Here is a 27,260-nt window from a genome sequence, read left to right as displayed (position 1 = left end):
TAGTGTATGAAAATTGTTGATTGAACTTATGTGCAACTAAACATCATCACTCAAATCAAAAGCTTACACTTGATTTCACTTAAATTTATCTTTGTCTCTCTCAGAAATTTTACCTCTTCTACGAATGTTTAAGTTATTCTATACACCATCAATTTCATTTGAAATTTTGCACAGTCAGGAATATATGTTTCAGCGTTGATTTTAATTAGCCATTATAGTCACTGGTGTTCAGTTATGATGTCTGTAAAAAGGAATTTTAACAACAAATGGGTTACATATTTAAATGATTGTTTTATATGCTACAAAACAATACTCCAGCGCTTTATGAAACTAAATTTGTATTTCACTTGCAGAAAGAAAACAAATTTGAAACTTTTTAACCAGCACACTAAACACCTTTTTCCAAAGCTGTTTCACAGAGGAAGACTGCACTGCAGTTCCTTCTCTAAATCCTCACACAAACGAAAAAATGGCTGACATCGAAATAAATGTCCATGGAATAGAAAAGAATTGGAATCACTCAACAGAGGAAGTCCATTGGACATGACGGGAAACCAATTCGATTCTACACAGAGTACACGAAAGAACTTGTCCCCCTTCTAACAGCCGTGTACCGCAAGTCTCTAAAGGAACGGAAGGTTCCAAGTGATTGGAAAAGAGCACAGGTAGTCCCAGTCTTCAAGAAGGGTCATCGAGCAGATGCGCAAAACTATAGACCTATATCTCTGACGTCGATCTGTTGTAGAATTTTAGAACATGTTTTTTGCTAAAGTATCATGTCGTTTTTGGAAACGCAGAATCTACGCTGCAGGAATCAACATGGAGAGAAGTCTTCGGAAGTAAGTGTGATTTCAGGTGTGCCTCAGGGGAGTGTCGTAGGACCGTTGCTTTTCACAATATATATAAATGACCTAGTAGATAATGTTGGAAGTTCCATGTGGCTTTTCGAAGATGATGCTGTAGTATACAGAGAAGTTGCAACATTAGAAAATTGTAGCAAAATGCAGGAAGATCTGCAGCGGATAGGCACTTGGTGCAGGGAGTGGCAACTGGCCCTTAACATAGACAAATGCAATGTATTGCGAATACATAGAAAGAAGGATCCTTTATTGTATGATTATATGATAGGAGAACAAACACTGGTAGCAGTTACTTCTGTAAAATATCTGGGAGTATGTGTGTGGAACGATTTGCAGTGGAATGATCATATAAAATTAATTGTTAGTAAGGCAGGTACCTGGTTGAGATTCATTGGGAGAGTCCTTAGAAAATGTCATCCATCAACAAAGGAGGTGGCTTACAAAACACTCGTTCGACCTATACTTGAGTATTGCTCATCAGTGTGGGATCCGTACCAGATCGGGTTGACAGAGGAGATAGAGAAGATCCAAAGAAGAGCGGCGCGTTTCGTCACAGGGTTATTTGGTAACTGTGATAGCGTTACGGAGATGTTTAGCAAAATCAAGTGGCAGACTCTGCAAGAGAGGCGCTCCGCATCGCCGTGTAGCTTGCTCGCCAGGTTTCGAGAGGATGCGTTTCTGGATGAGGTATCGAATATATTGCTTCCCCCTACTTATACCTCAGGAGGAGGTCACGAATGTAAAATTAGAGAGATTCGAGCGCGCACAGAGACTTTCAGACAGTCGTTCTGCCCACGAACCATAGGCGACTAGTACAGAAAAGGGAGGTAATAACAGTGGCACGTAAAGTGCCCTCCGCCACACACCGTTGGGTGGCTTGCAGAGTATAAATGTAGATGTAGATGTAGACATTGTCGTTCGAAGATAATTAGATTGCGATATTCGCATTTACTTTTGTTTCTGTGAGAAAAAGACTCTCAGCATTCTCACTCCATGAGCCACACTAGACTGTAATACCAAGTGATTATCTGCTGGTGACCACTGATGTCTCCTGAGAGCAATGAAGTTCAGAAATAAAGTCTTGTTTAAATACTTATCCATAACTTCACTCCTAATTAAATCAATAAATTCCATGGAGATACATACTACATTACTTCTGAAACTAGGTGCCACTTATTGTTCTAAGATGTGAGAAGTAAGATGAAACCCTGGCATATTTCATATACTCTTATAGAATAAAAGTTAAGAACTGATGTAAAAGACCTCAGATCTGAGCCACATTTTGTAAGAACAACAGAACATGTTGTCTTGGAAAACTGAAGTGGCAACTCTTCATTTAATTGGGCATTCTGAAAAGTCCCCCACCTGTTAATGAAAACATAATTTATGGTTTGAAACAAGTTTTATGTTTGAACATAAGCTCCTCTCATATCAATACTTTTCATTCAGAGGTGTTCCAGTGCCATTACCCCAAGGTCCGGTACCGCCTAGACTATATGGACTCCCAAAGGTTCACAAAGAGGGGGTACCATTACGCCCCATTGTCAGCAACATCAGGGCACCTACATATTTGTTGGCCAAATACCTGACGGGAATAGTAAGTCATTATGTGGGTAAATGCCCTCATCACATCCGTAATTCCGTGGATTTTGTTAAATGCCTTGATAGCTTCAGGTTGGATGAGTCATATATCATGGTGAGTTTTGATGTCGTTTCCTTGTTTACGAGGGTACCCCTGCGAGAGTCACTACAATTGATTAGTCAGAAGTTTGACGAGAAGAACACTGAACTTTTTAGGCATGTCTTTACTTCCACGTATTTTCTTTTTAATAAAAATATTACGAACAAACGGAGGGAGTCGCCATCGGTAGCCCACTCTCACCGGTGGTAGCTTCGAGGAGGAAGCCCTGTCGTCATCCGAATGGAAACCTATTTGCTTTTTCCGTCACGCGGACGACACGTTCGTCATCTGGCCACATGGTATGGATAAACTCCTTGACTTCCTTACACATCTAAACTCCATACACCCCAACATCAATTTCACTATGGAGACTAAAACTGAGGGTAAATTATATTCCCTTGACGTCTTGGTTAAGAGAAGGTCTGACGGCACCCTAGGTCATGGGGTGTATCGGAAGACAACGCACACTGATCTGTATTTGCACGCAGGCAGCTGCCACCACCCTTCACAGAGGAATGGGATACTTAAAACTCTAGTACATAGGGCGCGCACTATCTCTGACGCAGAGAGTCTACCCCAGGAACTGGAACATCTGAGAACTGTATTTCGAAAAAATGGGTACTCAGAGTGGCAGATTCAACGTTCTCGCCGCCCAACCACTGCAGCACAACCTGTTAAGATGGATGAAATCACGAGGGAGGAGGTAGGCTTTTATTCCATACACAGGCGCACTCTCGGGGAAAATCGCCCGCATTCTGAAGAAACACCGGGTCGGAACTGTGTTTTGTCCTCCGAATAAAGCTCGTGCACTGGTGGGGAGCGCCAAAGATGACCTCGGTTTGAGGAAGGCCGGGGTGTACCAGATACCGTGTCAGTGTGGCAAGTCGTATATTGGTCAGACGATGCGTACCGTCGAGGATAGATGCCGTGAACACCAGAGGCACACTCGACTGATGTATCCGAGCAAGTCGACGGTCGCTGAACATTGTTTGTCGGAAAATCACGCTATGGAGTATGACCGCACGAGGATTCTGGTACAGACGTCGAGATACTGGGACAGCGTTGATAGGCCATCGAAATTCGCACCAATGACGACCTCGTAAACCGTGACTGTGGCTATAATCTTAGCAAGGCTTGGGAACCAACGATTGGGTTAATCAAGAGTAAATCGAGCAAACGTATAGTTGTGACGACCACGGTGGACAGGGCCATCACACCGACGTCATCTCAGACGCCGTCGCAATCTGTTCCACCGCGCGACCGTGGCGCGGGGAGCGCAAGCGGAGGTAGCGCGCCGCGTGCGGAGGGTATTTAAATCGGCCGCCGCCGCGACCGAACCCAGTTCCCCCTGAGCAGCCATAACGTACGGAGAACAAGACGAGGATTCTTCTCAAGGACGCAGATTTACCGGAGGGTGACGCTAAGAAATTGTTACGGGCTCAGTTAGGTAAGCAAGTGCAAGAATGGGTGCAATTGTGGAACTACTAGCAGCGGATCTTGTTCTATGAAACATGAATTGAGGATCTCGTTTCTCAATGGAATAAATATCTTAACATGTAGGGGTGACTACTTTTGAATGGAATCATTCAATAGCACTGTTGCGGCAGGTGTTCGGTTTTTGTTTGACTGCCCCTCATTTTTAAAAATAAGCAAAATTACAGTTAATACATGTACAGTAGAAAACATACTACCACAATATTGATAACATAAATCACGACTGTGATTTTTATATTTAGAAGAGGTGGGAACCTTATTTTGAGGTCAGAAGAAAAAAGAAATCCCTTGTATGACATCCTAAATAGAGGATCATATAAAAAAATCTGTAATGGCAGTAATGACAGTAACAACGCAAGTGCTAAAAATGTGTCTAATATATGTAACTTTGTCTGGATTTTGAACGAAAACAAAAACAAAGCATCAACACTTTGTGCAATGCAGCAAGTGAGATGCATGATTATAAGACAATCTTGCATGACAGGGATGTCCATTATTACATATACAAGCAAACGAAATGCATTACGAAGAAAGCACTGCTGTATGAGAAAATAATGGCAGCAAGATCACCAATAGCTTTGTTAATTGTCACTTTTTGTCTGGCTCATAGTCAAAATTTCACAAGTGTAATACTGCAAGGAAGGAGTCAAAATATGTTACAAATCATATCTGAAATAGCATTGCTTATGTCAAAGTTTCAAAAACACCATTTAATCTGTCAGCCAAAAAAGTCATTTGAAAACCATGATGTCCACTGTTACTCTTCAAGAAAAGATTCACAGTAAGACAGAAGCTTACTCAAACCATATGGGTGCCATAACAGTTGTCAAAGTAGTCAAGGAATCCACCTCCCACGGGTCCACAAAATATTATTGAACCGAACATGGTAGCAGACACAATGCAAATGTGTCCAAAGTAATTTAACTGTTCACAGGTGTAAGGGCTCTGCTGCTTGACTATGACAGAAATATGCAGGCTTCGATGGCAAAGGAAACATTTATGGGGTGGTTGAAAGAAGTTGATAAGAAAATGAAGAGCTACAGAAAAAATCATTCTTTTTATTCACACCTGCTTTGTTCACATAGATTTTCCAATACTCATGGTCATAGTAAGTTCTAACTGTTGGATCATGGTATCTTACATACGTTTTTCGCTGTAGAGTGTAGACAGCCTCCAAGATGGTGCCTCTATGGAAGCGGTTTGCACAAGCAGACAGCTAAAGTCTACACAAATGGCGACCACACTAGATGTTGCTTCTCTCACAGTCGAAAACTACAGAGGTCGGCTTAGGAACAAAACAACAGTACTTCTAAGAAGCCCCACATTAAAGACATGGGTTCTCAGGTTCACGTTTGCAAGTTAACATAGAAGGCTCAGATAGAGACAAATGCGAGCAGCTTAGTAGTTTAGCGATGGATAATAATATAGACATTGTAGCCATGCATGAAACACACTTAGAAGATGACTAACAAACAGATGTTTGAGGAGAAATTTTTGGACATAGGATTGTAGCTGGTTTAATATCTGACGTCTATGGTTCCATAATGTACCCAAGAGATGTACCTTTTGATGTCAAAGGACTGAAAACCTTTCAGTCTGCAAGATGGCAAACTGATACAATACCAAATCTTTGCACAGTAGCAACAAATAATTCAGGAACTTCTTTGCAACACACAAGCTGAGTTCTGCCGAGCTTCGCAAAGAGCCACCAGAGACAAGTAATACTTAACATAAGATTACAGCTGCCTTTAGTAACCAAAGTGTAATTTGAGGAAAGCAAACTGTGATGGAAGCACCAAAGAGATGAACCCTCACATCCAATGGATCACCCCCACAGCAAAAAATTACTCTCTGTTCACTGCAGTATTGATCACAGCAGCAAAATTCAACATACCTTGGAGGCTGAGGAAGAAATATGTTCCTTGCGGGAACCACGCCACAGAATAACTGTACATGGAATACTAAGACGAGTGACCAAAAACTATGAGAAGGCGTACAGCTATCAATGAACAAAAAACGTAAAGCGAGATGGGAAGAACTAACAGAAAAATCTAGACTTCATGTACTGTAGCCAGAACTTGTGGTTTGTAATAGGTAAATTAGGAGCTGCAAACAATTTACAAACAGGAAACTTAGATGTCTTCATCTTAGATTGCCTTACATATAAAATAATGAGCACAAGAAGTTCCCCTGTACTGTAAGTTCAAAGATGAAACAAAGCGACATATAAATGAACTAAATACTTAAGTTGAAGAAGATACCAGTGTCTCTGTTTCGTTCACAGAGCCCGAATTAGAAAAGGCCATAAAAAAGCTATTGCCTGTAGCATCGCTAAGTGTCTGCTATAAGCTATTAGAAAAGCTCATCTATAACAGAATATTGATGAGGGTGTCCTTTCCTACGAGGCAGGATTTCATACAGGGCATAGCTGCTGTAAGCACATCATGACTTTAAACTTACATAAAATAAATTTCTTTTCTTTTTCTCTATAATCACAAAATTTCCTGGTCCTTAGACTTCTGGATTCAGCAATCGGTATTGAGAAATCGATTTACGAAATCCCGTTTTGGGAGCCCCATGTAAATGCCATGGTTGTTGATGATTGTGTTAGCACGCCCTAGAGTAGAAATAACAACGATTATGATGACGATTGTACAAACAAAACAAAAAGTTTTAATTGCGATAGAGACAGTCTACAGATTTCAGGAACTTATCAATTTATACCGATCAGTCAATGTTCAATGTAAGAAAATGAAAAAAAAAACCAAAGAGACTGTCAGTTTTTTTAATTAAACATATCATTGTACATAGTATTTTTTTAGGTAATCATGTTACAAGTCGTTACTACAATCCTTGAATATGAGTGTATTTCTTATCCTGTTTCTAATCTTCTCTTAAACTATCCTGAAAGCCTTCCTTAACACAACGATCTGTCTGCGCAAATGTTTGTACATGAAATAGATTGCTGCAAATGTGGTGGGTTCACATGAAACAAGTTCCTATCCACTGCTCACCCGCCATCTGTCGGTGTAGAAAAGAAATTTCAGTGGCAAGCGACTGCGCTCTCATAACTTCAAAATTTACTTTATGTATTCAGATATAGAAGAAATTCTACCGTGGTCTGTGTTCGCAATTTGTGTTACAAAACAGTTGCAAACAAAATGAAAGGCGCAGGAAGACTGATCGAAGTGCCCTGCTTATGAGGTCGTAGTTCTCGCACATAAATTCACTTCATGAGTTGCAGGGCGAACCCAATGACCGCTGTAATTATTTGCAGGTGGATTTGGAAATGTGTGGTTGTCTTTTGACACTCATAACTCCTCAAATAATATGAAAAAATACTTGTAGGCGGACAGCAGTTTCTGCACATGAGAGCCTCTTAGTGACTTTAAGATTCCTAGAATCTGGAAGTAGCCACAAATATCTAGAATTTTCTACTGCAGTTTCGAAACAGAGACTGAAAGACATCATATCCTACATATGCGAAGCTATTTACCCATCCTGCAGGATGACTTCATGAAGGAAAGTACAGTATTGAACCTCAGTTCTGAGTTACAGATAATATTTTTACAGTTTTAGACGTGTTTGAAGCACAATATATTCTTACAAATTGTATACGGTGTCAGTGAGCTACAGTTTACTTCGTTACTTAGTTGGGATTTTCTGATCCCTGCCTAAAGTGTACCAAGAATCTGTAGGATTTTTGCACCAGAATATATAACTTCGTTCTGAACTGTAGACAGGGATTCCCAGTTTATATGGAAATTTTTACTTCTAGTATTGTGGTAGTGAATTCTACAGTTCGCCTCTGAAGCACTTTAGACACAATCTACATATTATATCAGGAAGTAAAACAAGCGTAATTATCTGTATGTCCCTAAAGCCACTCTTTCTACGTATTTCATTTTCAGTTTAATACAATATTCCGACAGAGCTCATCCTTAGAGCAAATAGGGCCTACTCTTTATTTATTTATTTATTTGTCCGGCGCCAGATCGAATAGATTACATTCCTGTGTTTAGTTCTTCGCCGTAAATAGTCTGCAATGAATTTATTTATCGTTTTCATTGCCGTTCCTCTGCTCAACCGCATACTAAAGAATTGTAAGCAGTTACTTTCTTATGTATGTTGCTGAATTCTCTCCTGTTAATTTTTCACATACGTATATGACTCGTGTACATTTCTATACATTCGGCAATGACCTCTCTATACCACTTACGTGTACCTGAAGTTTTAAAATTCACTATGCACACTCGGACGAGAAAGTTTGGACAGAAGAAACGTCTAACTCAAACACGTTTGCGCGCCAAAATTATGACGATCTCCTGTGTTCACACTTGGACTTGTCTGTGCAGGTGTGATTTGAACCCACAGATTTAAGCAGTTTCGCTGAAACCTCCAACTCCAGGTGTCTCATATCCATGCAAATCTCCTATTCATACTGAACGATCTGTCTGCGCAGCAGGCATAATGTGCGCAAACATTTGCGCAGACAGATTGTTGCGTGTGGACGGTCCTTACTAAATAGACATTATAATCGGCTCTGTTAAAAATATTCTGTTATGAGCACTTCCGTAATTAGAACTCCACCTTGGAGATTTCTCCAAAAAATTGTAAATAATCGTCAGCGACACTTCGTGCAGAAAAAACTATAATTTACGAGTTGTCTTGAAAGTTGTTCAGAAAATTGAGGTCATAGTATTTGAATATTTTATTTGGTACTTTGCACTATTCTTCGTCACAATAATCTTCAGCTAGTTTGCTAATTAAAGCCGATTTCTTATCCATAACAGGATTGTGTATTTAATTACCTACAACTTTTGAAATACTGAAAACGCTTTGTAAATAAAAACGTTTTATAGGCAGAAGCTGTGTTCTGAAATATGACCGTCATTACCATTGGCAACCCTGCAAGATTCTTTGGAGTTACTAAAGAAACTAAAAGATGGTTTAGAAAGATTTGTTTGTGAATTGAAACTGTGAAACAAAAAAATATATATTGTTGATTCTGTTGATTTAATCTACACACGAGTTGAACGTTCGTAAATTACAGGTTATAAACTCACTGCTCTCTGACAGCACCGAACTTGATTTGCTCTTTACACATTTAACTTCAAAACTGCTGAAAGCAATTGTGAATATAATAAAGTCATAAGTGAAGTACTTGTCCGAATAAATCTGCTTCATTGGAAAATAAAATATCAAGCTCATCGGGACATGTGTACAGTGATATAACGTCAAAAAATGCAATGTTCCGTAAATTATGCGGATACGCCATACACAGTTCCGCAGTGTTCCTCACAGAATATAGATGATGATTAATATTGCGCATTTAAGCGATTAGATTGGGAAAAGTGCAAATGTATGATGTCGCAGCATGGATCACGGCCGAAGTATCGGTCATCATTGCAACAAGAAGGAACGATGGATCTTTTCATTGAAACACTTACGGGAACAGCATTCGAAATGACAGTGTCACCCTTCGATACAATAATGTCCATCAAATCTAAAATCCAACGAGTTGAAGGTAAGAAACTAATGAACGACTTATGTTGTAGCTGTACTTGTTATCACAATAGTAATGAGCAACCTATAACTGAGTTAACATGTGGGTTAAAATTGTATGTGACATCAGAGGCAACCTTGATTTTAGAAACCAGATTACAAACACCGGATCGAAATTGCCCTAGCCGTACATTTAATTGTAACATTTCACTATTTCCTGAATGAATGAGAGGAGAGTACTTGTTTTGCTTTTCTTGGCCCCTTATTTATGAGATTTTCCTTTTCTGATACATTAGTGAGAAACTGTTTAATTTTAACTTCTGTTTTTGTTGAATTTTTGCCGTAATTACATGACCTATTATTAGGCTCATTTGCGAACCTGCATAACTGTACCTTAAAAGTTAAGTGCAATTTCCTTTTGTACATAGGTCTCAGCTGTCAGACTCTATCTGCCCTTCCCCCTATATAAAATGGTAACCCAAATACAAATTGATGGAGCTCTAATCATAATTATCTGCTTACCATTGCTTAGTGAGGCGAGCAATATATTTGTACTTGCAATACTGTATAACTTAAGGTGTTCCTAAATAATATAATCATTTGCATATTTGATACTTACCATTATTGTTCATAGGACACCTTCTGTTGAGAAACACAGTATTTTATCAGAGCTTGCTTATGTATTCATGATCATCGTAGAATTTTCATTGTAAATGAACTAGCATACACTAAAGTTCATTCTTAGAGCACTTTGTCGCCCACACAACAAAATGAGCTATGGAGAGAATGTGTGTGGTAAACTTAACAGGGCAACACAAAACATATCACATAATTGGTATTTCATATAACTAGAGCATGTATCTGCAGCTTTGGCTTTGGGAAGGAAGAGTACACAGACTCCCCTACCTTCTGACCTTATTATTTCTCTCATTGTGTTTTATTATTGTCATTTGAATCGACGTGCACCAAGTTTGTAGTCTTCTCATTTTTACTATTGTTAATCTCCTGGCTAGAAGGCATTCTCTACTGTCATTTTTGCACTTCAACTGGTTGGTGCAGGGGAGGGGGGGGGGGGTGGAGGATGACATAGGAAACAGGTGGTTTTTCTCTCACCATAGATGAGCTCTGGGAGATCCTTTGTCTAGACTAACCTATGTACAAACACAACCTGTATATTTTTACTTCTCCTTTAATTATTGCTTAGTTCTAGCATCGTATTGCTTTCAATGCCTTGATTTTTACCATTCCTTTCATAATCCAATTAAATTTCTGGTGGACGTCACTATAAGCAAAATTTTATTGTACAAAGTTGGTTAGTCAGTGAAGTAGACTATTTTAAATCCATAGGACCAAGGCTAGACAGACAGCCTTTTTGAAAGTATCGAGCTCAAGATAGTGTGCAGAAAGTGAATGCTGTCATCTTCACTATTAGAGTAATCTCCTGTGTGTCTAACACTGAAATACGAAGCCTTTAGTGTGCTTACTTTCACTTTGTAATTTCATTTGGTGTTGTATTTTGGGGCAACTCTGTGTACTCACCAAGAATATTCTTAGTCCAGAAATGGACTGTCAGGTTGATCCAAGGTGTCAGTTTGCAAACTCCATGGAGGTCTTTGTTCAGGTGTCGTGTGCAGCTCAAACTGTGCCATAAGTGTACATATATTCCATCATGGGTTTTGTTGTGGGCAGTAATGGCTCATAAGAAGAAAATATAACATTCCCTCACTGAAAAATATGTGGAAAAATGGGCTCAACTGAAGAATGGGATACAGCTTGTTGGCTTTGACCAGTGACATCATATTTGTCGTAAATGAGCCATAGATGATAAATCAGTTATCTTCTGCATCAGAATGTCATCGTAAATTAAAATAAATGAATGTGTTATTAAGAGATAGATACTGTGTAAACTTTTTGCCATTTGTAGCAGTTTTAAATAATTTGTGTATCGTTTTGAAGCATACCTTTGTGTGGCAGTAAGTTGTTCCAGTGGCTGTTTCCTCTGCAACTTTTTCGTATCCTATTCAACTGAAGACTAGGATATTAGTACTAGTGAAAGCAAAATAAGTGACGGCATCTTGTACCTCAGTTGAAGTATGACGGTTGTGTCCTATTGTTTAGTTGACCTGTATACGTCAGCTGAAGTACAGGTTACAAATTTAATGTTTGTCACTTTTTTCACCTTCACTAGTACTAGCATCCTATTCTTCAGTCGATCTGTGTAGGATACAAGTATAGGGTACAAATTTTACATTTGTCGCTTTTTTCGCTATCACAAGTAGGCCTACTAGTATCCTATTCTAGGTCAGCTGAAGAATGTGATACTAGGACTTTCTGTTGCAATAAAAGCAATATATGTAACATTACATTCAAAGTATATAGACATGTGGTATTTATCCATGATCTGTTTTCTCTGTACTGCATTCCTCTGTTTGTCAACATTTGTCTAGCTATCTTTGCAATGTATCATCTGTGATAGCGCATGACGTCATTTTTCAGAGTTGACAGATTGTATTCCCATTCTTCAGTACTCCCAATAAATGATATGTGCTATTCAGTGGGTTTCATTTTCAGTCGACTTTCAGCAGGATTCTTTCCTATAGTTGTTCTGAACATGTGTTATGCACATGTGGCGCAAGGTTAGGTTCACTGGTAGATTGGAGACAAGTCATTGTCTTGAGTAAAGAGGGCAAGTAATTTATCATCAATACATGCATTTCACGAATGTGGAGTAGATTCCAAGACAAAGGAAACATTTAATAGCAGTATGAGCAAGGTTGACAGTGTACAACCAGACATCACCAGGATTATTTTCTTGTGTTATGTATGTAAAAATGTCCACCTGTCATAACACATGCCCTGGTTAAAGACTTCATAGATCACACATGTCCAATGATACTGTATATTTGCAGCAGATTTCTGTAGTCATGGCAGTCACAGCCTGGATATATTATTTTGACAAGATAAAGTCATGTTAGCTGTAAGTTCTTAACAGCTTCTTCTTTTCTTCTGTGGTGGTCAATCCAAGGGTTGGTTTACAACAGCTACAATGGCAGCTTGCCTCCATTCTGTGCGTCTTTCAGCTTTTCTCTTCATTTCTTTATAGGTGTTACATCCCACATCTTTCACGATTTGATCCATGTACCTCAGTTGTGGTCTTCCTCTTGGTCTTTTTCCCTCTATGATTGTGTTCAGGAGTCCTTTATGTCTTAATAGATGGCCTGTAAATTGCACTCTTCTTTTAACAATGAAACTCCAGAAGCTTCTCTTCTCACCTGCTCTTTCCATAACCACTTCTTAACAGCTAAAGCGGACGTATCTTGTGAAAATGAAATACTGGATATTGTCACCTTGATGAGGTCATCCTGTATTCTTAATTACAGCCAGATGTGTTCCCGTCACACAGAGGCACCTTCTGGCTCATTAAGTGAACGTTTTATCTTGTGCACCATGGATGGACTTATGAGCAGTTAGGTGATAATCTGATTGCAGATGAAATGTGGTTTAGCCTGGAAAATTATTTTTGCAGTAAGTTAATCTGATACACCCCTTTGACATGCTTTAACCTTGCCAATATTGTAGAAAAGGACTGATATGCCAGAGCGTGTATTCTCATCAAAAGTGGCTTTGCGTTAGCACACATGCCATTGTATGTCTTTTATAGGGATACTAAGGAGACTGTGGTCTATAGGAGTGGGAGCCTATGGTAATGCAAGTGCCTCTCATCTGATGGATGATAAAACTTGAATACTTGGTCTGGCCTTGTGTATGAGTATGTATAGAATCAAAATAATCTCCAGTGCATCTAACGCTGAAACATGAAGGCTTGTTTACTGTGTTTACTTTCACTTTATTATTCCACATGGTGGTATATTTTGGGACAACTCTGTGCACCCACTAAGAATATTCTTAGTCCAGAAAAGGACAGTCAGATTGATCCACGGTGTCAGTTTGCAAACTCCATGGGGGCCTTTGTTTAGGTGTCGTGCGCAGTTTCAGTTGTGCCATCCATGTACACACATTCCATCACAGGATTTGTTGTGAACAGTTTTGACTCATTAAGAGGAAAATACAATCTACCTTCAGTGAACACTAGATGGAAAAATGATATACATTATTCAGCAGGTTTCATTTTCAGTAGACTTCTGCCAGAACTGGAATAATTGAGTAGTAAACCTAAGTGTTAACATCTAAGTTGAAGAATTTCATTTGCTATCTGTACACGAGTTCTTCTAACTTTTTTCTTGGCTATGTTATTTATTAGTATACTCTGTTTTTTTATTAATTCTTTGTTTATAAATTTTGGAATTAGCATTCTGTAAACTATGTTCAGAACATTTCCATGAACAAGTAGCCTCCTGTTGTAGCACCAAGATTTTAGGCATTTCCGCAAGTGCACAAATCTTATTTCCATATGATCTTAAGAATAATATGAGGGGATATATTGCTACGCACCATACAGGGGTGGCACTTAGTCACAGATAGACACAATGCAAAAGACTGCGAAACATTTAAGCTTTCAGACAAAAAAAGTTTTTCTGAAACAAAAAACATACACACTCTTTACAAGCACAACCGGCACACACATGGCAGCTATCTCTGGGTTGTGGTGCCCAACTGGTGACTGTGACCTGTCTCTGATGTGAGTAGCAATCTACTGGGGTGAGTAGTGGGGTTAAAGAGGCGCCATGGGGTGAGGAGGAGGGGAGGAAAGGATGAAGAAAGATACTGTGCTGCCTGTTTTATGTCTTCATATACATCCATACTCTGCAAGCCACTGACGGTGTGTAGCGGAGGGTACTTTGAGTACCTCTATCGATTCTCCCTTCTATTCCAGTCTCGTATTGTTCGTGGAAAGAAAGATTGTCGGTATGCCTCTGTGTGGGCTCTAATCTCTCTGATTTTATCCTCATGGTCTCTTTGCGAGATATACGTAGGAGGGAGCAATATACTGCTTGACTCCTCGGTGAATGTATGTTCTCGAAACTTCAACAAAAGGCCGTACCGAGCTACTAAGCATCTCTCCTGCAGAGTCTTCCACTGGAGTTTATCTATCATATCCGTAACACTTTCGCAATTACTAAATGATCCTGTAACAAAGCGCACTGCTCTCCGTTGGATCTTCTCTATCTCTTCCACCAATCCTATCTATTATGGATCCCACACTGGTGAGCAATTTTCAAGCAGTGGGTGAACAAGTGTACTGTAACCTACTTCCTTTGTTGTCGGATTGCATTTCCTTAGGATTCTTCATGAATCTGTCTGGCATCTGATTTATCAACGATCAACTTTATATGATTATTCCATTTTAAATCACTCCTAATGCCCACTCTCAGATAATTTATGGAATTAACTGCTTCCTGTTGCTGACCTGCTATATTGTAGCTAAATTATAAAGGATCTTCTTTTATGTGTATTCGCAGCACATTACACGTGTCTACATTGAGATTCAATTGCCATTCCCTGCACCATGCGTCAATTCGTTGCAGATCCTCCTGCAGTTCAGTACAATTTTCCATTATTACAACCTCTCAATATACTACAGTATGATCCGAAAAAACCCTCAGTGAACTTCCGATGTTATCCACAAGGTCATTTATGTATGTTGTGAACAGCAACGGTCCCACAACCCTCGCCTGCAGCACACCTGAAATCACATTTACTTCAGAAGACTTCTCTCCATTGAGAATGACATGCTGCATTCTGTTATCTAGGAACTTTTCAATCCAGTCACACAATTGGTCTGATTGTCCATATGATCTTACTTTGTTCATTAAACGACTGTGAGGAACTGTATCAAACGCCTTGCAGAGGTCAGGAAATATGGCATCTACCTGGGAACCTGTGTCAAAGGCCTTCTGAGTTTCGTGGATGAATAGCGCAAGCTGAGTTTCGTGAGATTGTCTTTTTCGAAACCCATGCTGATTCCTACAGAAAAGTCATTACACTCGAACATAATACGTGTTCCAAAATTCTACAACTGATCGACATTAGAGATATAGGTCTATAGTTCTGCACATCTGTTCGAAGTCCCTTCTTGAAAACGGGGATGACCTGTGCCCTTTTCCAATCCTTGGAACGCTACTCTCTTCTAGAGACCTATGATACACCACTGCAAGAAAAGGGGGGGGGGGGGGGGGCAAGTTCCTTCGTGTACTCTGTGTAAAATCGAGCTGGTATTCCGTCAGGTCCAGCGGCCTTTCCTCTTTTGAGCAATTTTAATTGTTTTTCTATCTTTCTGTCATCTATTTCGATATCTACCATTTTGTCATCTATGCGACAATATAGAGAAGGAACCACAGTGCAGTCTTCCTCTGTGAAACAGCTTTGGAAAAAAAGACATTTAGTATTTCGGCCTTTAGTCTGTCGTCCTCTGTTTCAGTATCATTTTGGTCACAGAGTGTCTGGACATTTTGTTTTGATCCACCTACCACTTTGACATGAGATCAAAATTTCTTAGGATTTTCTGCCAAGTCAGTACATAGAACTTCACTTTTGAATTCATTGAATGCCTCTCGCATAGCCCTCCTCACAATACATTTTGCTTCATGTAATTTTTGTTTGTCTGCAAGGCTTTGGCTATGTTTATGTTTGCTGTGAAGTTCCCTTTGATTCCATAGCAGTTTTCTAACTCGGTTGTTGAACCACGATGTCTCTTTTCCATATCTTACGATCTTCCTGGCACATACTCATCTAATGCATATTGTACGATGGTTTTGAACTTTGTCCACTGGTCCTCAACACTGTGTACTTGAGACAAAGCTTTTGTGTTGAGCCGTCAGGTACTCTGAAATCTGCTTTTTGTCCCTTTTGCTATACAGAAATATCTTCCAACCTTTTTTAATATTTCTATTTACGGCTGAAATCATTGATGCAGTAACCGCTTTATGATCACTGATTCCCTATTTGCGTTAACTGTTTCAAATAGTTCGGGTCTGTTTGTCACCAGAAGGTCACATATGTTATCACCACGAGTCTGTTCTCTGTTTAACTGCTCAAGGTAGTTTTCAGATAATGCACTTTTAAAAAATTCACTGGATTCTTTGTCCCTGCCACCCATTATAAATGTTTTGAGTCTCCCAGTCTATAGTCGGCAAATTAAAATCTCCACCCAGAACTATAACATGGTCGGGAAATCTAATCGACATATTTTCCAAATTTTCCTTAAAGTGCTCTGCCACAACAGTTGCTGAGCCAGGGGGCCTATGGAGACATCCAATTACCATGTTTGAGCCTGCTTCAATCGTGACCTTCACCCAAATTATTTCACATTTCGGCTATCAGTCAATTTCCTTCGATACTATTGCACTTTTTTTCGCCATAAACACCTCCCCGTTCACTATCCAGCCTGTCTCTATGGCTCTATGGTAACCTGAGTTTAGAATTTCATTACTGTTTACATCTGGTTTCAGCCAACTTTCTGTCCCTACACTATGTGGACATTGTGACCCTTTATTAATGAGAACAGTTCTGGGACCTTTCTATAGACGCTCCTGCAGTTTACTATTACCACATTAATATTGTTATTCCCTGTTGCGTTTTTCCTACTGCTACCTTCTCGCGTCTGAGGAGGCGTCTTGCTGGGCCTAGGGAGGGAATTCTCTAACCTAAAAAACCCACATGTGCACTCCACACATACTCCGCTACCCTTGTAGCCGCTTCCTGCGTCTTGTGCATGCCTGACCTATTCAGGGGGACCCTACATTTCTCCACCCGATAGCGGAAATCGAGAAATTTGCACCCCAGATCTCTGCAGAATCGTCTGAGCCTCTGGTTTAAGCCTTCCACTCAGCTCCAAACCGGGGGACCGCGATCGGTTCTGGGAACGATACTACAAATAGTTAGCTCAGATTCCACCCCGTGAGAGGCTTTCTGCCTTCACCAACTCCACCATCCACCTGTATGAACTGAGGATGACCTCTAAATCCAGATGTCAGGAGTCACTGGTGCCGACATGAGCAACAATTTGCAGTCAGGTGCACCCAGTGCTCTCTATCGCCGCCGGTAGGGCCTCCTCCACGTCTCGGATGAGACCCTCCCGGCAAGCAGACAGAGTGAACACTGGCCTTCTTCCCCGACATTTCAACTATTTTGCTAAGGGGCACCATCACCCACCTAACGTTGGAGCTCCCAATCACTAATAAACCCCTCCCCCCCGTGTGCCTGCTCGGACCTTGCTGAAGTAGTGGCCACATGTCCACTCACAGGCAGAGCGGGCAATGCCACATGACCAGCCTCTACATTGACCCTGCGCCTTGTGCGTCACGAATGCCGCTGAACCTGCCTCTTGGGGAGAGGGTGGCCCAACTGCGCCTGGTACCTGTGAAAATGTCTCGACAGCAGGGACCGTGGGTGAAGCATGTAACACCTTGGGTATACCATGCGTCGCATAAGACTCCCCACTGCTGCTAAATTTCGAGGCAGCAGCCTGAAGACGGCTGACCGCGGCCATCAACACATTCAGCTGTTCCTGAACAGTGGGCAGATCCTCCTGCGTCCGTACACAGCAGTCACACACCCTATCCATCCTAAGAAATCAACAATTTACTGTAGAGAGTTAATCAACTTTTAACTAGACTGCTAATTCACTAAAGGCAGCTGACTAAACTGTTGTTACTAGACACTTCTTGTTGAAAACAATGAAAATAAGCACTACTGGCACTACAGCTGACTAAAGGGACTCTGACTGTATTCAAAACAAACACGAAATCTATGGTACAATATTACTAGTACTCGAAAATTAAAGCTTCCTAAAAGCAAAAACACATGTAAGAAAAATACAGTTAATACTTAAATTAACGTAGATCTCTGCACAGCAGGTGTGAAGCAGACGGCAGTTACGCCGACACTGTTGGAGTGTGCAGCGACATGGTGGGGTCACGACAGGCTGTTAAGTGCAGAGTCAGGAGGCTGTGCTGGAGAGGGGCCATGGAAGAAGGGAGAGAAGAAAAGTAGAGAAGGGGAAAAAGACAAGTAGGAGTAGTGGTGAGATAGAAGGTGTCTGAGCTTGAGTCAGAGCAGTGTGGGAGATAGGAAGGTGGAGGATAGGGATTAGTGAAGGTTGAGGTTGGGGTGGAAGAGTGGTTACTGGAATGAAGAATGTGTTGTTGGGAGAGTTTCCACCTGTGCAATTCAGAAAAGCTGGTGTTGGTAGGAAGAAATTAGATAGCACAGGCTGTAATGCAGCCAGAGAAGTGAAGCATATTGTGTTGTGCATGTTTAGCAGCTGGTTGGTCCAGCTGTCTCTTGGCCAGATTTTGGTGTTGGCCCTTCATGCAGACAGACAGCTTATTAATGGTGATTCAGTAGTTTGTAGATTGCAAGACTGGTTTCACAGGTAGACCTGCCTTTGATGGGATAAAGATGCCTGTGACAAGACAAGAGTAGGTGGTTGTGGAAGGATTTAAGGGACAAGTTTCACATCTAGATCAATCTCAGGGATATGAGTCATAATGCAAGGGATTGGGAGCACGAGTGGAGTAGTGATGGACAAAGATACTGTGTAGGTCCAGTGGGTGGTGGAATACCACTGTGGGAGGGGGTGTTGGGAGGATACTCTTCATTTCAGGACACAAGGAGAGGTATTTGAAATGCTGGCAAAGAATGTAGTTCAGTTTCTCCAGTCCTGGGTGATTCTGAGAATCACAAGAGGAGTGTCTTCAGTCCTGGGTGGGTCTGAGTCATGAGAGGAGTGCTCTTCCGTATCCATACAGTGGATCTCTGAGAGGTGGTAGGTGACTGGACAGAGGAGTCATTAGAACTCTGTTTCTGTATGAGGTTTGCAGGTAATTTCAGTCTCTTATAGTCTCAGTGCGACCCTTGGCATATTTGGAAAGAAACTGCTCATCACAACAGATGTGATGACCTCTTCTGATCTTATCCTTGCAGTCCCCCAGTGAGTAATAGGTAGGGGGTTGTAATATATTCCTAGAGTCACTCTTAAAGCCAGTTCTTGAAACTTTGTTAACAGACTTTATCAGGACAGTTTGTCTGTCTTAAGGGGACATGCTCGTAAAAATGACCAAAAATTTGAAAAAAAAATTATTGCTCTATAAAAAAGAGCTTTTGATGCTCGTTTCAAAAATGTATAGTCTGTGGGCATTATTCTTTTCCGTTTGTTCTTAAGTTGAGGTTTGTAATGTTGCACAAATATATATATTGCTTATGCAATGCAATGTATTGGAAGAAGAAGAGGAGCTGCCCAGGCTTTTTGTGCAGTGATGGATTTGCCTCCACCTCTACTGAGGTTTGACAGATACAATAAATTAATAGATAATGCTTTATGTGGTGTAAGTGAACATTCAATGAAAAGAGCAGCAGAAGAAGCAGTAGCCTTCTCTGAGAATACAGACCTTGTAGTAGCATTTGATGGATCTTGGCAGAAGAGAGGTCATACTTCTCTGAATGGGGTTGTAACTGCCACATTTATTGAAGCTGGTAGGATACTAGATTATGAATGTCTGACAAAGCACTGCCAGGGTTGTTCAAGTAAATTTATTGGCACCCATGTTTGTGTAAATAACTTTGATGGCCCAAGTGGAAACATGGAAATGAAAGGCGTTGTAAACATTTTTAGAAGATCAGAGGTTAGGCAGGGTGTGAGGTATGTGGGCTACCTTGGGGATGGAGACTGTAAATGACACACTACTGTTGTTAATGACAGACCATATGGGGAAACTCTGATAGAAAAGCCTGCATGTGTTGGTCATGTACAAAAAAGAATGGGAGCTCAGTTGGGAAAATTATGTAAAGGCTTCAGTGAAAAAAAACTGTCAGACGGAAAACACATAGTGGTCCAGGTTATCTTACAAAAAGTGAAATTGATTCTTTGACCCAATATTATGCACTAGCAATAAAGAGAAATGTAGGAGATTGGGAGAACATGAGACGAGCAGTTTGGGCAGCATGGTTTCACAGAGTGTCAACAGATGAAACCCTACAGCATGGTTGGTGTCCAAAAGGGGAAGATTTGTGGTGCAAGTACTGGTTGAGCAATGCTACAGGCACACAATATACCCACAAGCATTCCTTACCACCTGCTGACATAGGGATCTGGCAAATAAATGTATGCATGGTCCCTCTCAGAATGCAAATGAAACCTCCAACAGCTGTATATGGAAGAGAATAATACCCAAAACTGTATTTGTTGGGCTGACAGTGCTGAAGATTGGTGTAATGGATTCAATAATTACTTTCAATGATGGTGCAATTTCAAGGATCAATGTTATGAAGAAATTGAACATCCAGATGGGAAGGAATATGACTTCAGCTCTAACTGCTATTGATAAGCGGCAGGTAACCGAAGCACAGACAGCTGCAGAAGCTGCTATCAAGGAGTCAAGGATAAAGAAATGAATGAAGATAGAGTGTATGGAGGATAAGGAAACAGGAGGACAAGTGGAGTATGGAGCTGGAATGTTCTCAATGAACATAGTGGTAAGTTAATAAATCTGTAAATCTTGTTTTGCAATTTACCAAAAACTTGAATTTTCATCATTCAGGTATACTTTTCTCCTATATGACTGAAGTTAAACTCACAAAAAAATCGGTAAAGTTATTTAGTGTGACCTCCTCTACCTCCCTTGCCTACTATTTCCTTAAAAATTTAGATGATGATGATGATGATGATGATGATGATGATGTCAGTTATATTTGAGGTACATTTTTAAATATTTTTGTTGTAATAAAATAAATTACTAGTCTTTTTCAAAAATCAGCATCAGGGAAGGAAATTGGAGGCATAAAACACTTATGTGTATGTTGTCTGTACTCTGACTCTCTTTCCAAGCTGTGCAGTCAGTATTCCCAAAGAAAATGGTACCGCAGTGAAATAGTATTCCGTTTTTCTTACTATTATAAATATTGTTATCAGTAGCAAAATATAATAAATATCTCAATTATTTTTTGGGAGATGCTTTGACTAGTGACCGTAATTATGTATAAGAATTTTGAGTTATCTCTCACTTATAGATCAGTTGCATGAGGGTGAAGATAATGCTAAAAATGCAGCCCGTTCAGGAGCATGTCCTCTTAAGGAATCTTCCAGTTTAGTTCCTTCAGTATCTCTGTGACACTTTCCCCACAGATCAAACAAACCCATGACGATTTGTGCTGCGCTCCTCTGTATGTGCTTCTCAATATCCCCTGTTAGTCCTGTTTGGTATAGGTGCCACACACTTGAGCAGTATTCTAGAACTGGTCACATGTATGGTTTGTAAGCAGTCTCCTTTGTAGACTGATTCTACCAGTAAAACCAGGGTCTACCACCTGCTTTACCCGCGATTGAGCATATATGATCATTTCACTCTATATCCCTACAAAGCATTAAAAGGCATTTGTACGAGTTGGCAGATTCCAACTGTGACACTTTGATATTATAGTCACAGGATACAATTTTTTAAGTGCACAAGTTTACATTTCTGAACATTTAAAGTGAGTTGCCAATCTTTGCACCACTTTGAAACTTTATCAAGATCTGATTGAATATTTATGTAGCTTCTGTCTGACAGTACTTCATTATAGATAACAGCATCATCTGCAAATGTCTGAAGTTACTATTGCAGGTCATTAATATACTAATGAACAGCTAGGGTCCCAACACTGGCGTACACCTGACGTTACTTCTACATTTGACAGTGACTTTCTATCCAACATAACATGCTGTGTCCTCCCTACCAAAAAGCCCTCAATGCAGTCACAAATTTCGCTTGATAACCCATATGATCATGCTTTCAATAGTAAGCATAGCTGTGGTACAGAGTCACACACTCTTCAGAAATCAAGATATAATGCATCCACCTGACTGCCTTGCTTTCAGTATCTTGTATGAGAAAAAATGACAGTTGGGTTTCACATGATTGGTGGACTTTTTTTTTTTTTTTTTTTTTTTTTTTTTTTTTTTTTTTTTTTTTTTTTTTTTTTTTTTTTTTTTGCTGGTTGGTATTGAGAAGGTTATTCTGTTCATTATGTATGAGCTCATGACATGTTCTAAGATTCTACAACAATCCAATGTCAAGGATATTGGACAGTAGTTTTGTGGATCACTTCTACTATCCTTCTTGTAGAGGGGTGTGAATTAATGCTTTTTGTTCCAAAGAATTGGGCTTGGTTATTTGTTCAAGGGATCTACAATAGATTATAGTTAGAAGAGCTGCTAATAATCTCAATTTCAATGTAGAATCTCACAGGGATTCCATCAAGCCCTATGGCTTTTCTCTGTTGTAATGATTTCAGGTGTTTTTGAACACCACTGACGCTTACAGTGATTTCACTCATCTTTTCAGTGGTATGAGGAATTAATTGGGGCAGTTCTCCTGGGTTTTCCTGTGTAAAGGCCCCCCTTTGGGTTCGGGGATTAGAATAGGCCCGTGGTATTCCAGCCTGTCGTAAGAGATGACTAAAAGGAGTCTCAAATGTTTCGGCCTATATGTGATGGTCCCCTCTTGGGTTTGACCTCCATGTTTCCAAATTATTCCGAAGAGAGAGCCATTTGGGGAAGGATGCCCTTCATGGTGCATTGTGTCCATTGTGCATTGAGACCTGTAGCCAGCTTTCGCGACGTCGCATTGCCGTCTTGCTCATTCTCCATCTCTTGGGCGAGGATACATTCCTGGGTGCGATTTCCACCATGCATTGTGCAGTGTTGCTTTTTGCGGAGACGACGACCATGAACTTCCTTGCACCTAATATCCAGCACGGTAGCCAGTCCGTTGTGGTGGGGCCGCCATGTACCCTGTTGGTTGTAGCCCCTTGTCAACACAGGGATCGCTCTGCTGATGCCTGCGCCGTTAACTCCCTACATATGCCAAGGAGTAGATGCCTATCTCCCTGGGGCATCAGGGCTCCTGGCAATGGCCATCCTGCCAGGTGGTCCTTGCTGAGGCTGGGTGGCGCCCGTGGGGAGGGCCCTTGGTCAGAGTGGGTGGCATCAGGGCAAATGCCACGCAATGAAGCGTGGTACACCATCTCTTGCTGGTGGCCATCTGTCAGCAGTCTCTAAGCGTTCTCGGGCTCAATTCAATGCTCAGAAATATGATCCCAAATCGTTCCTCTCCGTGGCCACACTGGGAGGAGCGTAAGGCTCAGGATGGTCCCGGTTCCTAGTTTGTACGAGAGCTGATGGGGAGTCTTTCATGTCAACAAAGCCTCAATTCTTCGTAGAACATTTAGAGGACAAGTTTGGGTAGGTGGAGGGCTTGCCCAAAATGCGCTCTGTGTCAGTATTGATAAAAGCGGCATCCTCTGCCCAGTCATGAAGGTTACTTTCTTGTGACAAGTTGAAGGATGTTTCAGTTACCACCACACTCCATAAGAGTTTAAATATGGTCCAGGGTTATTTTCCATAGGGACCTTCTTTTGCTGTCTGATGACAAGCTGCGCGCTAATTTAGACTGTCGAGGTGGTCATTTCATCCGGTGCATTCATTGGGGTCCAAAGGATAATCAGATGGCTACCGGTGCCTTCATCTTGGCCTTAGAGGATGATACATTACCGGAGAAGGTCAAGGTGATGGTCTACCGCTGCAGTGAAATTTTTTCACAAAGATGGCATTGCACTGATGAGATAGAGATTGGAGCAGCTTGTATACTCTTTACTCCCCTGCGAATTTCAGGTGCAGTACGACTCCTCTGAAGTTTACTCTGATTAGGTTAGATTAGATTAGATTAATACTTGTTCCATAGATGATGAATACAACACTTCGTAATGATGTGGAACGTGTCAGGTTAATAAAAGATGTCTGTATAAGATATTACATTACACAAAATATTGCATGACACTAATGTTTAAGTTAGTTTTTTATTTATTTATTTCCCCCCCCCCCCCCCCCCTTAATTTATATCTAAAAATTCAGCCAATGAGTAGAAGGAGTTGTCATCTAGAAATTCTTTTAATTTATTTTTAAATGTTGGTTGACTATCTGTCAGGCTTTTGATGCTGTTTGGTAGGTGACCAAAGACTTTTGTGGCAGCATAATTTACCTCTTTCTGTGCCAAAGTTAGATTTAACCCTGCATAGTGAAGATCATCCTTTCTCCTAGTGTTATAGCTATGCACACTGCTATTACTTTTGAACTGGGTTGGATTATTAACAACAAATTTCATAAGTGAATGTATATACTGTGAGGTTACTGTGAGGATCCCTAGATCCTTAAATAGATGTCTGCAGGATGATTCTGATTAGACGTTTTTGGGCAATGAATACTTTTCTACTCAACGATGAATTACCCCAGAATATGATGCCATATGAAAGCAGTGAATGAAATTCGGCATAGTAAGCTAGTTTACTGAGATTCTTATCACCAAAATTTGCAATAACCCTAATAGCATATGTAGCTGAACTCAGGCGTTTCAGCAGCCCATCAATGTGTTGCTTCCAGTTTAACCTCTCATCAATAGACACATCTAAAAATTTTGAAAATTTTACCTTAGCTACAGACTTCTGTTCAAAGTCTATATTTATTACTAGAGTTGTGCCATTTACTGTACGGAACTGTATATACTGTGTTTTATCAAAATTTAAAGAGAGTCTGTTGGCTGAGAACCACTTCATAATTTTGTGAAAAACATCATTTACAATTACATCACTTAGTTCTTGGTTTTTGGATGTTATTACTGTACTTGTATCATCAGCAAAAAGAACTAACTTTGCATCTTCATCAGTGTGGAATGGTAAGTCATTAATGTATATCAAGAACAGTAAAGGACCTAAGACCGAACCCTGTGGGACCCCGTACTTGATAGCGCCCCCCCCCCCCCCCCTGTTTGAGGAATCAGCTGTTGTTTTAACATTACATGAACCACTTATTTCAACTTTCTGCATTCTTCCAGTTAAGTTTGAATTAAACCATTTGTGCAGTGCCCCTCTCAAACCATAATGATTTAGCTTATCTAAAAGAATTCCATGATTTACACAATCTCTATCTTCTACCGGATGGTGATGTCCCACAGCATGTCCTGGTAGTGCTGATAGCCCAATTGCCGCCCGCCACCTTTTCTGTTACTGGGCGACTTCAACACCCATAACACTCTGTGGGGTTGCTTGGTGGCAACAGGCCGAGGCAGCATCGTTGAGCAAGTATTGTCACAGTTCGACCTTTCTCTTTTAAATAATGGTGCCTTCACACAATCAGTGTGGCGCAGGGCTCGTACTCGGCCATCGACCTTTTGATCTGAAGCCGTAGCCTATTACCATCTGTCCAATGGAGTGTACATGACAACTTGTGTGGTAGTGACCACTTTCTGATCTTTCTGTCACTGCCACAGCATCACTCTTCTGAGCGCCACTATTGAGCCTCTTTCCAATGACACCATTGATGTGGTGGTTCACTCAGTCACCACCGGAATCGCTACTGCCACAGGATCTGCCATTCCATTTTCTTCTGGGTCCCCTCAGTGGAGGACTGTGCCTTGGTGGTCGCCTGAGATCGCTGAGGCGATTAAAGATCACAGGTGGGCACTCCAGCGGCACAAGCGGCATCCCTCATTGGAACACCTCATCGCCTTTAAATGGGTCTGTGTGCGAGCCCGCCGATTCATTCGCCAACATGAGCAGGAGTGCTGGGAAAGATATGTCTTCACCATTGGCCTCCGTACCTCTCCATCGCAGGTTTGGGCCAAGATTAGGCGACTCTACAGCTGCCAGACCCCAGTCAGCGTACCTACGCTTTCACTGAATGGAGCAAACTGTACTGACTCCAACACAATTTGCAAACTGCGTAGCGGAGCGTTTTGCTTAGAGTTCCGCTTCTGTGAATTACCCACTGGCCTTCCGCTCCCTGGAAGAGCGGTTGGAATGTCGGAGCCTTTCATTTCACACGCTTCACCTTGAATCATACAATGCTCCATTCCGTGAGTGGGAATTCCAAACTGCCGAAGCTGCTTGCCTTGATACGGCTCCCGGGCCAGATCTCATCCACTGTCAGATGCTAAAATACCTCTTAGTGGACTGTCAGTGACGCCTCCTTGAACTTCTCAACCGTATCTGGGTTGAGGGTGAGTTCCCGTCGCGTGTTGAAACCTGTCAAGAACGCACTGTCGGTGGACAGCTACCGTCCCATTAGCCTCACCAACATTCTTTGCAAGTTGCTCAAACGTATGGTGAGCCAGAGGTTGAGTTGGCTACTTGAGTTTCGGGGCCTTCTGGCTCCGTCCCAGGCTGGGTTCTGTAAGGGCCGTTCTGCCACCAATAATCTGGTGTGCCTGGAATCTGACATACCTCCAGCCTTTGCCCGCCATGAGCATCTGGTCGCCATCATTTTTGACATGCGGAAGGCATATGATACGACATGGAGATATCACATCATCTCTACGCTTCATGGTTGGGGTCTTCAAGGTCCACTCCCGATTTTCATATAAAATTTTCTGTCGCTTCATTCCTTCCAAGTACGAGTTGCAGCCTCCTGTTATAACCTTTAATCACAATAATTGCGTGGATATTCACACTCTCTCTTAGAAACAATAGCTGATCACATGATTACAACTCAGTCTCTCGTATTCGACTGCCGTGCCGTGACATGCGGCCGGCGCCGTTCGTAGCTAGGTGGCGCTCCCGCGCTCATCCGATTTGCGGAGCGCCTCTATCGCCGTTTGTGCGTACTGTCGTGGCGGCACTGTTAAATGTCGTGGCACTATCGCAACACTTTTCCCCCCTTGAAAAAAATAAACACTCACTTCCTTGGAGACATGGACAGCGCAGAGACATCCATGGCCTCTTGTGAGGCCCCG

The 27,260-nt window shown here is 41.2% G+C and overlaps 1 protein-coding gene across 2 annotated transcripts in view; it reads left to right on the top strand.

The window, feature by feature from the left end:
• The first annotated feature begins 8,473 nt into the window (after window positions 1-8,473).
• The window catches only part of LOC126336528 (AN1-type zinc finger protein 4-like), a 94,505-nt gene continuing 75,718 nt past the window's right edge, over window positions 8,474-27,260 (top strand). Inside the window, exon 1 of one of the 2 annotated variants that reach the window (XM_050000323.1) lies at window positions 8,474-9,562. In XM_050000323.1, the coding sequence (XP_049856280.1) occupies window positions 9,400-9,562 (163 nt within the window). In that variant the 5' untranslated portion in view covers window positions 8,474-9,399. The remainder of the gene's footprint in view (window positions 9,563-27,260) is intronic. The other variant, XM_050000324.1, reaches the window with a different exon arrangement.

This window comes from Schistocerca gregaria, chromosome 2 (genome assembly GCF_023897955.1).
Source record: "Schistocerca gregaria isolate iqSchGreg1 chromosome 2, iqSchGreg1.2, whole genome shotgun sequence".
Lineage (NCBI taxonomy): Eukaryota > Metazoa > Arthropoda > Insecta > Orthoptera > Acrididae > Schistocerca > Schistocerca gregaria.
Note: the sequence above shows the minus strand (reverse complement) of the source record. Positions and strands in the feature narration are given on the sequence as shown.